General features: G+C 38.7%; 1 protein-coding gene across 1 annotated transcript in view; it reads left to right on the forward strand.

Annotated features, from left to right (window-relative positions):
• The window catches only part of DNAH7 (dynein axonemal heavy chain 7), a 243777-nt gene that overhangs the window by 134021 nt on the left and 95575 nt on the right, over window positions 1-14181 (forward strand). The window contains exons 36-40 of the mRNA XM_060105782.1: window positions 663-818; window positions 1907-2075; window positions 4154-4280; window positions 5502-5721; window positions 12932-13804. Coding sequence (XP_059961765.1) covers window positions 663-818; window positions 1907-2075; window positions 4154-4280; window positions 5502-5721; window positions 12932-13804 — 1545 coding nt within the window. The remainder of the gene's footprint in view (window positions 1-662; window positions 819-1906; window positions 2076-4153; window positions 4281-5501; window positions 5722-12931; window positions 13805-14181) is intronic.

The following is a 14181-nucleotide window of genomic DNA, read 5'->3' on the forward strand; positions in this document are numbered from 1 at the left end:
TCATTTGTACCCCCATCAAATGCAACCCAGGTAATAAACTGCCCAGGCCAAAAAGAATTACTTTTCACAAAATTGGGAACATACTTTGCATCTTATTTTGTAATCTGCTTTTTTCTCCTTAAGATATTGTAAATATTTTCCTATTCCATTATTATTCTACAAGATGATTTGTAGAAAACAACATCTTGGTTAAGAATCATTGTAATTTTACCTGTTTTCCAGTGAATTTCATTTTGAAAGTACAAATTATGCTATGTAAGCTTCCTAACTTACAGTCAGATAACTTGATAAAAGTGGAAAGCTAATAAGCTATATTACAGAGAACGTTGATCTGGAGAGAGAGAAATGGCAGTCTAAATTCTTGTGTCATCTCTGAGACCTTAACCAAGTTTCTTAACCCCTGAGTCCCTGTGACTTCATGTTAAGCAGGAATGTGTACTCTGCATGGTGGTTTTAGAAACCAGAGAAGCCACGTGTTCAGAAGGCCTGGACAAATAGACATACTCCATTGACTTGGTAACTGTTATTTCTGTTGATTCCATCTCTTTTTACATTATGACCCTCTAAGATTAAATTCAAGTGTGTCAACAATGATGCTTAGTGGTTATTTTGAAATGTCAAAACATAATTGCAATTATGGCTCATTATTTCCTGTTATACAGAATTTTCTTTTAAATCAACTCAGTAAAGATATATACAAGCCTCTGCTGATTAACTTCTCAGCACAAACTACAGCAGCTCAAACTCAGAATATTATCATGTCAAAACTGGACAAAAGAAGAAAGGGAGTTTTTGGTCCTCCTTTGGGCAAGAAAATGGTAATTACTCTCTGTTTCTATACGTATAGTACAGCAATGGTCCTATTCACGGGCATTGTTACATTCAGAACGAGGAAGCCAGATATACTGGTACTGGATGTCTTTTTGTACAGTTTTTTTATCACACGTTTTGGTTAAGTTTTCTTAAAAGTGTGTTAAGATTTGTATGTGCATCAGGCAACTTGACATTAAAAACAAGCAGTTGCCCTTTGAATTCGAAGCAGAATATACATCTGGGAAATTACCTACCTTCCTAATTCTCTCATTAACATTTTTACTCAGCGGAGTCTTTGCTGCTTGCTCGCTTGGCCTTTAAACAACCAAGCTATCAATTGACTTTTCCTCTACCAAGAATACACTTACCAACCTTACTGTCATCACTCAGAGGTTATAATCATTTTAAAATCACACACCTTCCTCATTTATTTTATTTTATTTATTTTATGTTTTTATTTTTTAATAAATTTATTTATTTTATTTTTGGCTGTGTTGGGTCTTCGCCGCTGCATGTGGGCTTTTCTCCAGTTGTGGCGAGCGGGGGCCACTCCTCGCTGCAGTGCGCGGGCCTCTCATTGCGGTGGCCTCTCCCGTTGCAGAGCACGGGCTCCAGGCACGTGGGCTTCAGTAGTTGTGGCTCACGGGCTCCAGAGCGCAGGCTCAGCAGCTGTGGCGCACGGGCTCAGCCGCTCCACTGCATGTGGGATCCTCCCGGACCAGGGCTCAAACCCACGTCCCCTGCATTGGCAGGCGCACTCCCAACCACTGTGCCACCAGGGAAGCCCCCTCATTTATTTTAATGTACTGAAGTTGTACAAGGAAAGAAGAGAAGGAATACTGAGAAACAAGTTGCATGAGAGGATTAATAGGTTCTAAACTCTTAACTATAAAGGTTAGTAATAAGACTGCCTCCCTGTTCCTTGGTAACATGGATGCTAAGGGATATTCCTGATGTGAAAAGAAACCATCACTTCTCACATATGTACCCCACAAGAAGATAATCTGATTCTTTGCCTGAACATTGTTTGCACCATAGGACACTATATTAAGGTGTTAATATTTTCTAATCCCTCTTCTCCTTTCATTGTCAGGTTGTCTTTGTAGATGATGTCAATATGCCCACTCGGGAGGTGTATGGGGCTCAACCTCCTATTGAGTTACTCAGGCAATGGTTAGATCACTGGAATTGGTATGACCTAAAAGATTGTTCTATGATTAAACTAGTAGACATTCAAATCATGTGTGCTATGGGACCTCCAGGTACGTTTTCTGAGTTTGTGATTAAGATTGAAAATCACTCTGGCTATATATAAAGGGCAGGAGAAAGAAAGAGAAATCGGATAACTTGAGTTACAATGTTTTGTGTATGTGTTTTCTATGTCTGTACGTTGTGACCTAACAGAGTGAGCACAATGATCAACACTGCAGAGTGGGTTGCCTTGCTTGAAGTCATTCTCATCAAACCAAACAGCTCTTCCAAATCCTTTTTCTTCCACCTTTTGGGACTTTGCTTTCCATTTCCTGTTCCTGCATTCTGAGGTCCCAGATCCCCTGAGAACCCAGATCCCCCTGGGGAAGCTCATTTTCCTCTGTTTCATTCCTTAAAGTTTCAACTGTATGAAACATCCCTGCTTCAATAGTCACCTTTCCCCTACCCCAATCAGTTCACATTTTAGTGAGTCTCTGGATTTAGACAGACTGTTGAGAGGGAATTTGAGTAGGAGATGGGCAAAAGAATTAACTCTTAGAGATCCTTTACACTTTTCAGGGGAAATTTGTAAACTCAAAGAGATCTCTATGTAGGGGAAATTTTTTATTCTAGAATATCTGAAACAGCTTGATTCAACTAACTGGACATTTTTAACTGTTCTTTTCCTGAACTCAAGCTGGTATCCTATATTTTTAAAAATTCCCCTTCTTGATGTACCATGTCTTCAGGGAATCTCTCCGGTATTTGCCTCTGAACCACCTGACCTTTATCTGACCTATAATGCAGACAGTTTGCTCTGAGTCAGTAATTGCTCTCAATACACTACCTGGGCCACTTTGAATGCTTTCCCCCTACCCTCTTTTTTTTTTTTTAACTCTATTGTTCCTGGGTCCCAGACTTTAGCTCCACTTTGCCTCTCCCCCACTACCCAGCAGTCATTTGTACTAAGTGTCCACTTTCCTGGCCTCTTCAAGGACTGGACAGAGGAGCAGGCTAAATCCATGAGGTGTCTTTTCCTCTTGGACCCCATTTTCTAAAAAGACCACCATTTTTGAGCATTCTCTGGGAGGAAGCGTTGAAGATAGAGCTGGGTATATGATCTCTGACCTTTCCTTCTGCAGCCCTTTTACCATCTCCTTAAACTTGCCCAGGTAAATCAGTGTTTATTATAAGCTTCTAAATACATAGAGATACATAACTGTTTTGATCTATAGGCAGCTAGTTATATGCTTTCACACATTATTCATGTTTTCAGAATCAGCACAGTATAATAGTGGTAGAAGCAAAATACAGATTTACTGGGTTTAAAACAAACATAAAACATGAACTTACATATTTTTAAGCAATATAAAGGTATCATGCACATTTAACACCACTTCTTTACCAAAGATTTCATGATAGAATCCCTTTAAAGAGAAAATGCATTTTGTCTATACATGTAAAGATGATAATATCAATCAATTTTGTAAAATGATGTTACATTGTAAGTCTGTTACTAAAACTTCATATTTGAAAATGTAATCAGTATTTTGTGAAAATGAGATAATCCCCCAGTTTTCAAAATTACAGGCAGCCAGTGAAGTGGCCATGTGAACCACATAGACTAGTCCTAGGGAAATTTATTTCAAGATGTGGGGAAAGAGTGAGGCTGTATGCCAAGGTCATGCAGAATTTCAGCCATGTGGAAAGGACCCTAAAGTATGGTCAGTGAGAATCACCAGGGTTATGTTAATACTGCGTACAATATTATATTAACATTGTGTAATATTGTATCTTAATATCGTATTGTAATGAGAATGTTTGATGGTTTACTGCTTTGGGCTATGTATGAGTCATGGAGAAGGTGGCCACTTGTTCTTTCTGTCTGGTCGAATTTCCTTTGGTAAATAGACCTGACCAAGATTATATCTAATTAGTTGAACTTATTCAGATCATTGAACTAGAAAACAACACCTTGAGGTTGAGGATAAAACTGTTTTGAGGTCAAGGTTATCCAAATAATCGATTATTCTTCTCTGTGTGCTGTGAATTTGTCCATCTTGTGCGTTGTTTTATGCTGTAAAGTGTAGAGAAAATACTCTGGTATATACGAATAACACTGTTAAGGGTTATCCTTTTTAATATTTAGGTGGTGGTCGAAATCCAGTAACTCCTCGATACATGCGGCATTTCAATATTATAACAATCAATGAATTTAGTGATAAATCCATGTTTACAATCTTCTCTAGAATCTTAACCTGGCATTTAAAAACCTGGTAGGTAATTGAAGCTGTGTTTGTTTTTTCACTGGGGGAGTGTAAAATCTTTGGGGAACATGTTAGTACAAGTAGTGCTTCTCAGACTTTTCCATGAAAGCACCTTTAGACACGGAAGAAGATAACAGGTAACATTGCTTCCCTCCTTTACCCCCATCTCCAGGTATGGGAACATAACACAAAGGGACTGCAGTATCTTTCTCTTTTTCCTTTATTTTTCTGAAGTCTTGGATTTTAACCTAAAAATCCATACACATTTTACCTCGTGCTGTATAATATGTCCATGTTGGAATGATCAATATTTTGGATTTTTGCCACATAGTTCAACTAATGCTGGAAAGATTGCCAGGTATATCCTGTGACTTTGACACCCAGTAGTAAAACTCTTGAGTTCCCCAGGGGTGTCCATGTCCAGGTTTGAGTATAACCTTGGAGCCTGTACCCTGGGGAAATGTTGCTCCCTAGCTCTGGACACTCAGCACTTCTCCACAAGATACTTGGAGGTCGGGGAGCCAAGTGGACCTGAGCAGTGCAAATCTTGGCTCCCAGATGTGGACACTGTTCTCAGGAAATTGCCATTCCTTGCCCTATCCAGTGATGATGGAGGACTCCTTGTCAAGCCAGAAGTGAAATAGAGCCAATTTTTTCTTTCCCCGTGTTCTTTCTACCCTAATCATTCCTTTTGCCCTTAAAAAAAAATCCTGGCTCATTGTTCATTTCACTTTCTTTTTACTCTCCTTTTCTTGTTCCCTTTTCCTTATTTTTTTCTGTGTTTTTATTTTCTCCCTTCCCTTTCTCTGAAAATACCCATTTCACCCGTGTTCTTCAGGGATTCTATCGCTATGCAATTAAGAATGCCCAGGGGGTGAAAGAGGTTAGGAAGCATCGTTTAGTGGATGCTGGGTTTAAGTTATGATGCTGGTTTAAGTTTAAGATGCTGGGTTCCTTGGCTGGCTTTTCTGTCAGTAGTCTTAAGTTCATTAAATTCGTCCTGCTTACTCATGGAGTTCCTTTGAACATAAAATAAAATAATGAATGGAAAGTAGCTTTAAAAGAAGTAAAAATTCTATTATTATATCAAGAAATGGTAATTTTATAAACAAAATCAATTGATTTAATCATAAGAAAAAATTCATGCTAGTCATACTAAATATCATTTATGTATCATAATTCTGTATTTGCTAACACTTTTCTTTCTTTTTACTTAAAATTTTTTTTAAGTTATAAATTTCCAGACAATTTTCTAGATTTGACCACACAAATTGTAAATGGTACGATGACTCTGTATAAAGAAGCAATGAAGAATCTCTTGCCTACTCCAGCCAAATCTCACTACCTGTTCAACCTCCGAGATTTCTCCCGTGTCATTCAGGGTGTGTGTTTGTCAAGACCAGAAACAGCAGAAACCAAAGAAGTGATTAAACGTCTTTGGGTTCATGAGGTAAATCTCTATGTTACTGATATATGATGAGGCAGGAAACAAAGATTTTACCATGGCAACAACTGCGTAAAAAGAAGTATTCAGCAATTTAAATAAATGGATTCCACTATTTGGCATTCTGAAAGCCAATGGTCAAGATAATTTCTAAAAATAATTTATGCTAATATGTTTTATGACATTTAAGATGCCTAATCTCTCATTTTCAGGAATTTCTGTTGATTTATAGGCTATTTCAAAGTAGGTATCATTCTTGGTCTCTCTTTTTTTTTCTTTTTTTTGCGGTACGTGGGCCTCTCACTGTTGTGGCCTCTCCTGCTGTGGAGCACAGGCTCTGGACGTGCAGGCTCAGCGGCCATGGCTCACGGGCCCAGCCGCTCCACGGCATGTGGGATCTCCCCAGACCGGGGCACGAACCCGTGTCCCCTGCATCGGCAGGCGGACTCTCAAGCACTGTGCCACCAGGGAAGCCCTTGGTCTCCTTTCAGTGACTTAATCCTTGTTAGTTTGACTTCAAATAATTTTGAGATGGAACACTTTTGTTTTCATTAGAAGTGAAAGTATTTATGTTCATTACTTACTTGTAGTGATATTAGATGCCAAAGGAACTACAGAGTAAACTAGATTTGAGAACATAGAAATTATATAAAAATATATCTCTCTTTGGGAAGAGATACATGGGTGAACATTTTCTTGTAAAAACTTGTAGAGGAAGGGCAGGAGAGAGAGAAAAGAGAATACAAAAAATAATACATCAAAAAATAATAGTTCAGGGACTTCCCTGGTGGCACAGTGGTTAAGAATCCGCCTGCCAATTCAGGGGACATGGGTTCGAGCCCTGGTTCAGGGCGATCCCACATGCCGTGGATCAACTAAGCCCGTGAGCCACAACTACTGAGCCTGCGTGCTGCAGCTACTGAAGCCCACATGCCTAGAGCCTGTGCTCCGCAACAAGAGAAAACACTGCAATGAGAAGACCGTGTACTGCAACCAAGAGTAGCCCCCGCTCGCCCCAGCTAGAGAAAGCCTGCGCATAGCAATGAAGACCCAGCGCAGCCAAAAAAAAAAAAAAAAAAGTTTAATATTTTTAAAATAGGCAAAGAATATGGGAAAGTGGGAGGAAAATTTTCTCTTTTTAATATATAACTAATATGGTTATTTTAATTTTAATTAATGTAGTTAGGAAATCTAGAAAATGGAAATGTACTGCTATGTTAAAACCATGTGTAACAGAGACATAAATTTCAAAAAGGCTTTACAAAATTCGATCTTTGTAGGCTTTTTAGATCTATAGTTTGAATTTCTATATCCTCACACATTCAAATATATGCCCAAGTGAAGGTCCATTCCACTCAGAAATTTCGGCCACAGCAAGGTCCCTAAAAGTGACTCTTTGGAAAAGTATGATCTGCAGATTCCACTGTAGGTCACTTAATTGCCTGATATCCACACGGCTTGCCCGCTTACCTCCTTAAGATCTCAGCTCAAATATAACCTTACCATAGAGGCTCGTCTTAGACCAACTCTACACGCTATAGCTCTTTATCCCTTGTCTCGCTTCATTCTTCATAACACTGAGTGTCACTTGACCCCATCCATATTTTTGCTTACTTATTGTCTCTACTAGAACAGACGCTTTATGACAACAGCAGCTTTATTTATTCACTGCTTTCCACAATGCCTGATACATGACAAGCACTCAAGAAATATTGTCAAATGAGTGCATAAAGGGAAGAAAGAAAGCATCTTACTATCCATAACATGCTTCGTCACGTGGGATTATAATGCTTTGCTTTCTTCCAATCATGAGAGCAGTTCCTATTTGCTGTTGTATATTTGTGGTATGTACAGTTAAACTTTTTAGACTTTTTCAGATTCTGTCCTGCCTCAGATGTCAGATTACTGAGTTTTGACAATGGCTGTTGAGCTCTTTGGGCATTTAATAGGGTTCATAATATAATAACTCTTCATTTTTAGTGATTACTTCATATTCATATAGTGTCATGAGTTTAAGTCCTTGGCTCACAACCTTGAAATGGCACCTGACTTTGTGGGAAGGCATTTGGAATAAAAGTCCAGCAGTCCATAGGACCTTGTATGTGTACCTTTCCCCAGTTTTTTCAGGTTACCTCCTGCTCTCACCTTTGTTCACCCACAACACAGGCCTCCTGGCTTTTTTCTGCCTGGAATGCTCTCCCCTAGGTATTGACCCTCTGGGCTGGCTCCCTGCTGCCTTTGATCAAATCTCTCCTTCTCTGCGAGGCACAACGACCACCCTAATTAGTGCTGCAACCTCACATCCCACTAGCAGTTCCAGTCTTGCTTGACTTGCTCTGTTCTTCTTCTTTCCGTAGCAGTTCCATAGCATGTATCACCTTCTAACCTGCTGTACAGTGCATTTGTTATGTTTGTTGTCCATCTCCCACAGGTGGCCTGCCGGCTCCTGAGGGCAGAGGACTTTTTTCCCTCACTGATTCGTCCACAGTGCTAGGCACACTGTTCTCACCATCTCAAACAATATGAAGTGATTGAGCTTAACACTCTTAACTTGTGCTTTATTTCTATTTACTCAAAAAGATTTCACTACTTTAGGTGACTGTTTCCTCTCCACGCAATTTTACCAAACTAAACAACCCAATATAATTGCACTACATGATTTTTGAGATATGAAACTGACCTACTACTTTGCATTCCCTTTGGCTTCTGCATTGCTCTCAATCGTTAGTTGCCTAACATCTGGTTTGCTTGTTAAATATAGATACTCAGCACAAGCAACCCAAGAAAACATAGCTAAATTGGGTTGCATCAAAGTTAAAAATTTTCATGTTTCAAAAGACACTATCTAGAAAGTGAAAAGGCAACCCATAGAATGGAAGAAAATATTTGCAAATCATGTATCCGATAAGCGTCTAATATCCAGAATACATAAAGAACTATGACAAAGCAATAGTGAAAGACAAATAACCTAATTTAGAAGTGGAGAGAGGATTTGAATAGACATTTCTCCAAAGACGTTATACAAATGGCCAATAGGTACATGAAACAATGTTTAACATCACTAGTAATTAGGGAAATACAAATCAAGATCACAGTGAAGTACCCCCTAACACCCAATAGGATGGCTGTAATTAAAAAAAAAAAAAAAGCAAAACTGGATAATAACATCGCTTGTGGGAATGTTATATGGTGCAGCTGCTTTGGAAAACAGTTTCGTAGTTCCTCAAAATGTTAAACATAGAGTTGCCATATGACCCAGAAATTCCACGCCTAGCTATATACCCAAGAGAAGTGAAAACATAGGTGCACACAAAAACTCGTACATGAGTGTTAGCAGAAGTATTCATAATAGCCAAAAGTGGAAACAACTCAAATATACATTAGCTGATGAAGAGACAAACAAAATGTGTGTGTGTGTGTTTATATACACACAGTGCAACTCTATTCAGCCATAAAAAGAAATACTGATACACGCTACAACATGGATAAACCTAGAAAACGTTACACTAAGTGAAAGAAGCTAGACACAAAAGGCCACATATAATATTTTCTCATTTATATGAAATGTCCAGGATAAGCAAATCCATAGTGACAGAAAGGAGATTACTGGTTGCCAGGGGCTGTGGCGGCATATGGGGTGGGGATAATAATAAGTGACTGCTAATGGGTACAGGGTCTCTTTTTGGGGTGATGAGAAAGATCTAGAATTAAATGGTGGTGATGACTGCATAACTATGTGACTGTTCTACAAAAACCATTGAATCGTATGCTTTAAAAGAGTGAATTTTATGATGTGTAAATTATGTACCAATTAAAGCAATTTGTAATCAAGACTTTGAGGCAAATGAATTCAAAGTGCAAATACAATATAAATATGCCAGAAATTACTTCCCCTGCAAAGATTTAGATTTATAATGGAAAATTTTATGTGTCAACTTTAAAAAATATAAGGGATGGCAATGGAATAATAGTCCCCTGTACGGAAGAGAGGAGGGCAGATATCAGCAGACGTGAGAGTGAGGGAGCTTGCTAAGGTATTGAGAATGTTCTATATCTTGATCTTGGTGGTGGTCACCTGGATGTAAATATGTGTAAAAATTCCTGGATGTGTACACTTAAAATTTTTGTACCTCGTGTAAGGAAATTTTTAAAAAGAAAAACAAAAAGATCTTCCCAGTCGCCATCCTCAAAACTTTTAAGCCAGCAGGTCCAGAGTGGGGCCCTAGATTCATGTGTGTTGACAGTCTCTGAGAAACACTGCCTTAGGTTCTTGCTAAATTGCAGCTAGATAATAATATACTTGATTCATGCTTAGACACTGATGCCCAATATGTGAGGTTGTCTTAGTTTCCTTTTTCTCATGAGAAGGAGGAGGTCTTCGGTATCTCAATCCGAGAAAGTGACTATTGTCATATGCTGGGAAACTCAATTGTCCCATAGAGGAATAGCTTATGAACTGGGGGGGTAGGGGAGTAAGTGGGAGGCTTTAGTCATACCATTTGTGTAGCTACTACTGTTAGAAAAAAGGATGACACTATTATGTCAACCAGACAACAGTGAAAACACTAAAATCATTACTCTTTTTTTTTTTTACATCTTTATTGGAGTATAATTGCTTTACAATAGTGTGTTAGTTTCTGCTTTATAACAAAGTGAATCAGTTATACATATACATATGTTCCCATATCTCTTCCCTCTTGCGTCTCCCTTCCTCCACTCCTCCCTATCCCACCCCTCTAGGTGGTCACACAGCACCGAGCTGATCTCCCTGTGCTATGCGTCTGCTTCCCACTAGCTATCTATTTTACATTTGGTAGTGTATATATGTCCATGCCACTCTCTCACTTTGTCACAGCTTACCCTTCCCCCTCCCCATGTCCTCAAGTCCATGCTCTAGTAGGTCTGTGTCTTTATTCCCGTCTTACCCCTAGGTTCTTCATGACATTTTTTTTTCTTAGATTCCATATATATGTGTTAGCATACGGTATTTGTCTTTCTCTTTCTGACTTACTTCACTCTGTGTGACAGACTCTAGGTCCATCCACCTCACTACAAATAACTCAATTTCATTTCTTTTTATGGCTGAGTAATATTCCATTGTATATATGTGCCACATCTTCTTTATCCATTCATCCGATGATGGACACCTAGGTTGCTTCCATGTCCTGCCTACTGTAAACAGAGCTGCAATGAAAATTATGGTACATGACCCTTTTTGAATTATGGTTTTCTCAGGGTATATACCCAGGAGTGGGATTGCTGGGTCATCTTATAGTTCTATTTTTAGTTTTTCAAGGAACCTCCATACTGTTCTCCGTAGTGGCTGTATCAATTTACATTCACACCAACAGTGCAAGAGGGTTTCCTTTTCTCCACACCCTCTTCAGCATTTACTGTTTGTAGATTTTTTGATGATGGCCATTGTGACTGGTGTGAGGTGATACCTCATTGCAGTTTTGATTTGCATTTCTCTAATGATTAGTGATGTTGAGCACACTTTCATGTGTTTCTTGGCAATCTGTATATCTTCTTTGGAGAAATGTCTATTTAGGTCTTCTGCCCAGTTTTGGATTGGGTTGTTTGTTTTTTTGATACTGAGCTGCATGAGCTGCTTGTAAATGTTGGAGATTAATCCTTTGTCAGTTGCTTCATTTGCAAATATTTTCTCCCATTCTGAGGGTTGTCTTTTGGTCTTGTTTATGGTTTCCTTTGCTGTGCAAAAGCTTTGAAGTTTAATTAGATCCCATTTGTTTATTTTTGTTTTTATTTCCATTTCTCTAGGAGGTGGGTCAAAAAGGATCTTGCTGTGATTTATGTCATAGAGTGTTCTGCCTATGTTTTCCTCTAAGAGTTTGATAGTGTCTGGCCTTACATTTAGGTCTTTAATCCATTTTGAGCTTAAAAAACCCCAAAGTTAGCAGAAGGAAAGGAATCATAAAATCATTACTCTTGAACACAATTAGGCTGATTCCAAGGCAGTTTGTAATAATTACATTTCTCAGTTCTGTAGTGTTTTCACATTTGTTGTCATTTCATTTTTGCCATGCATGTGTGAGATTTGTAAGGCAGGTATTATTACTTCCATTTTATAAGGTGAAGAAGCTGATGCAGACAGGTTTAATGTTAGAAAGTTTAATGCATTACTTCTTATCGTGTTTATTAGTCTACTAGTGCTGCCATAACAAAAATGCCACAGACTGAGTGACAACAGAAATTTATTTTCTCATACCTCTGGACGCCAAAAATACAAAATCAAGTTGCCGTCAGTGTGGGTTTCTGGTGAAGTCTCTCTTCCTGGCTCACAGAGGCCCTCCCTATGTCCTCACACGGCCTTTCTTCTATATGCCTGCAGGGAAAGAGCGAGAGCTCTGGTGTCGCTTCCTTTCCTTGTAAGGACAGCAGTGCGTTAGGATTAGGACTCCACCCATATATGAGCTCATTTAACCTTAATTACCTTCTTAACGGACCTCTGTCCAAATACAGTCACATTAAGGGGGTTAGGACTTCAACATATGAATATGCAGGGGAACATAGTTCAGTCCAAAACAGACTGCAACCAAGGGACATTCATACCACTCTGAGGAAATAGTTATTTTATGTAGCAAGCCTGATTAACTACTTTTTGCAGTCCCACAACATGTGCAGATAAGCAGAGATTTATTTTAGTAGATTGCCCTCTGCAATTACTTACAACAAAACTAAGACAAATTTGCCTTCCACCTAAGACATTCCCTCTTTATCTAGAAAATGTACTTTTATTAAAAAAAAAATCTATTGATTTGACAACAATTTTCAAGATGTTATCTGGCTGAGAAAAGGAAAAGATCACTTCAAGGGAGTTGCAAAACCCTAGATACCAGTGCCCAGCTCTGTTATCTATGTCTGAGTGAGCAGCAAATGCGGTCACTTACCTTCTCTAGTCTTTTTTTTCTCTTCTGTAGTCCTTAATGCTCTTTGCATATCTATAATCTACTTCAGTTCCCCCAATTTACCTTTATTTATTGATAACAGTGTAACTGTGTATTATTCCAAATATATGTGGTTAAAATTAATATTTAAAGTGAATATTATTATGAGCAAGTCCTCGTTTGGATATGCTTTTAATAAAACCCATAGAAATTTCTTGAGAGTACTTTTTATATTACTTGAGATTAGCACAGAAATGAAACTAAAAAGAGAAGTCAGTTCTTAAAGCTGCTTTTTAATTATTATACAGGTGCTTAGAGTGTATTACGATCGCCTTCTGGATAATGCAGACAGAAGTTGGCTGATCAGCTACATTCAAGAAATCTTGAAAAAATATATGCATGAAAATTTTCATGAGCTTTTTCAAAGTTTGGATTTTGATAATGATGGAGTGGTGGAAGAAGATGACTTACACAGCTTAATGTTTTGTGATTTCCATGATCCCAAGAGAGAGGATACGAACTACAGAGAAGTTGCAGATGTAGATGCTCTCCGGGTGATAGTAGAAGCTCACCTAGAAGAATACAACAATATGAGCAAAAAAACCCTGAACCTTGTCTTATTCCGATTTGCCATAGAGCACATCAGCCGAATTTCCAGGATCCTGAAGCAGCCTCGCAGCCATGCTCTTCTGGTTGGTGTTGGAGGGAGTGGAAGGCAGTCTGTCACCAGATTAGCTGCCCACATGGCTGATTCTTCAGTTTTCCAGGTTGAAATCTCCAAGGGCTATGGTAATTCTGAGTGGCATGAAGACTTAAAAGTGATCTTAAGGAAATGTGCAGAAGGGGAGATGCAGGGTGTCTTCTTGTTTACAGATACTCAGATTAAAAAGGAGTCATTTCTAGAAGATATCAACAATCTACTAAATGCTGGGGAGGTTCCGAATCTCTTTGCATTGGATGAGAAGCAGGAGATATGTGATAAGATGCGTCATTTAGATCGCCAACGGGATAAAACCAAACAAACTGATGGAAGCCCCATAGCTCTTTTCAACATGTTTATTGATCGCTGCCGCAACCAACTGCATGTTGTCCTTGCCATGAGTCCCATTGGAGATGCATTTCGGATTCGTCTGAGAAAGTTCCCTGCTCTTGTTAACTGCTGTACCATTGACTGGTTTCAGGTATTGTCATGTAAATTTTAGATAGACTTCTAGAAATTTTGAATCTCCATCATGATCATGACTTATTTTAGAGCCCCCCACCAAATTGTAGCTTAGCAGAATTTCCTGATCAATAATAATGTATTTTATGAAATTATAATTCAAAAATCATTATAATAGAAAAACTTCTTATTGCTAGTGTATACAGTCACTGACATCAATTTATTGTAGAAAGTTTTCGGATAAAGTTATGTATCAGTCAGGTTCCTGACAGGGAACAGAGAGCACCCTGGAAGGCCTCATTGAGGAAAGTTGAATGAGGGGACAGTTCATAGAGGTGTAGGCAGGATTAAAGGAACTTGAGAGGGATGGTCAGGCAGGAAGTGGTGGAGTGTAGC

The sequence above is a fragment of the Mesoplodon densirostris genome, chromosome 8 (genome assembly GCF_025265405.1).
Source record: "Mesoplodon densirostris isolate mMesDen1 chromosome 8, mMesDen1 primary haplotype, whole genome shotgun sequence".
Classification (NCBI taxonomy): Eukaryota; Metazoa; Chordata; class Mammalia; order Artiodactyla; family Ziphiidae; genus Mesoplodon; species Mesoplodon densirostris.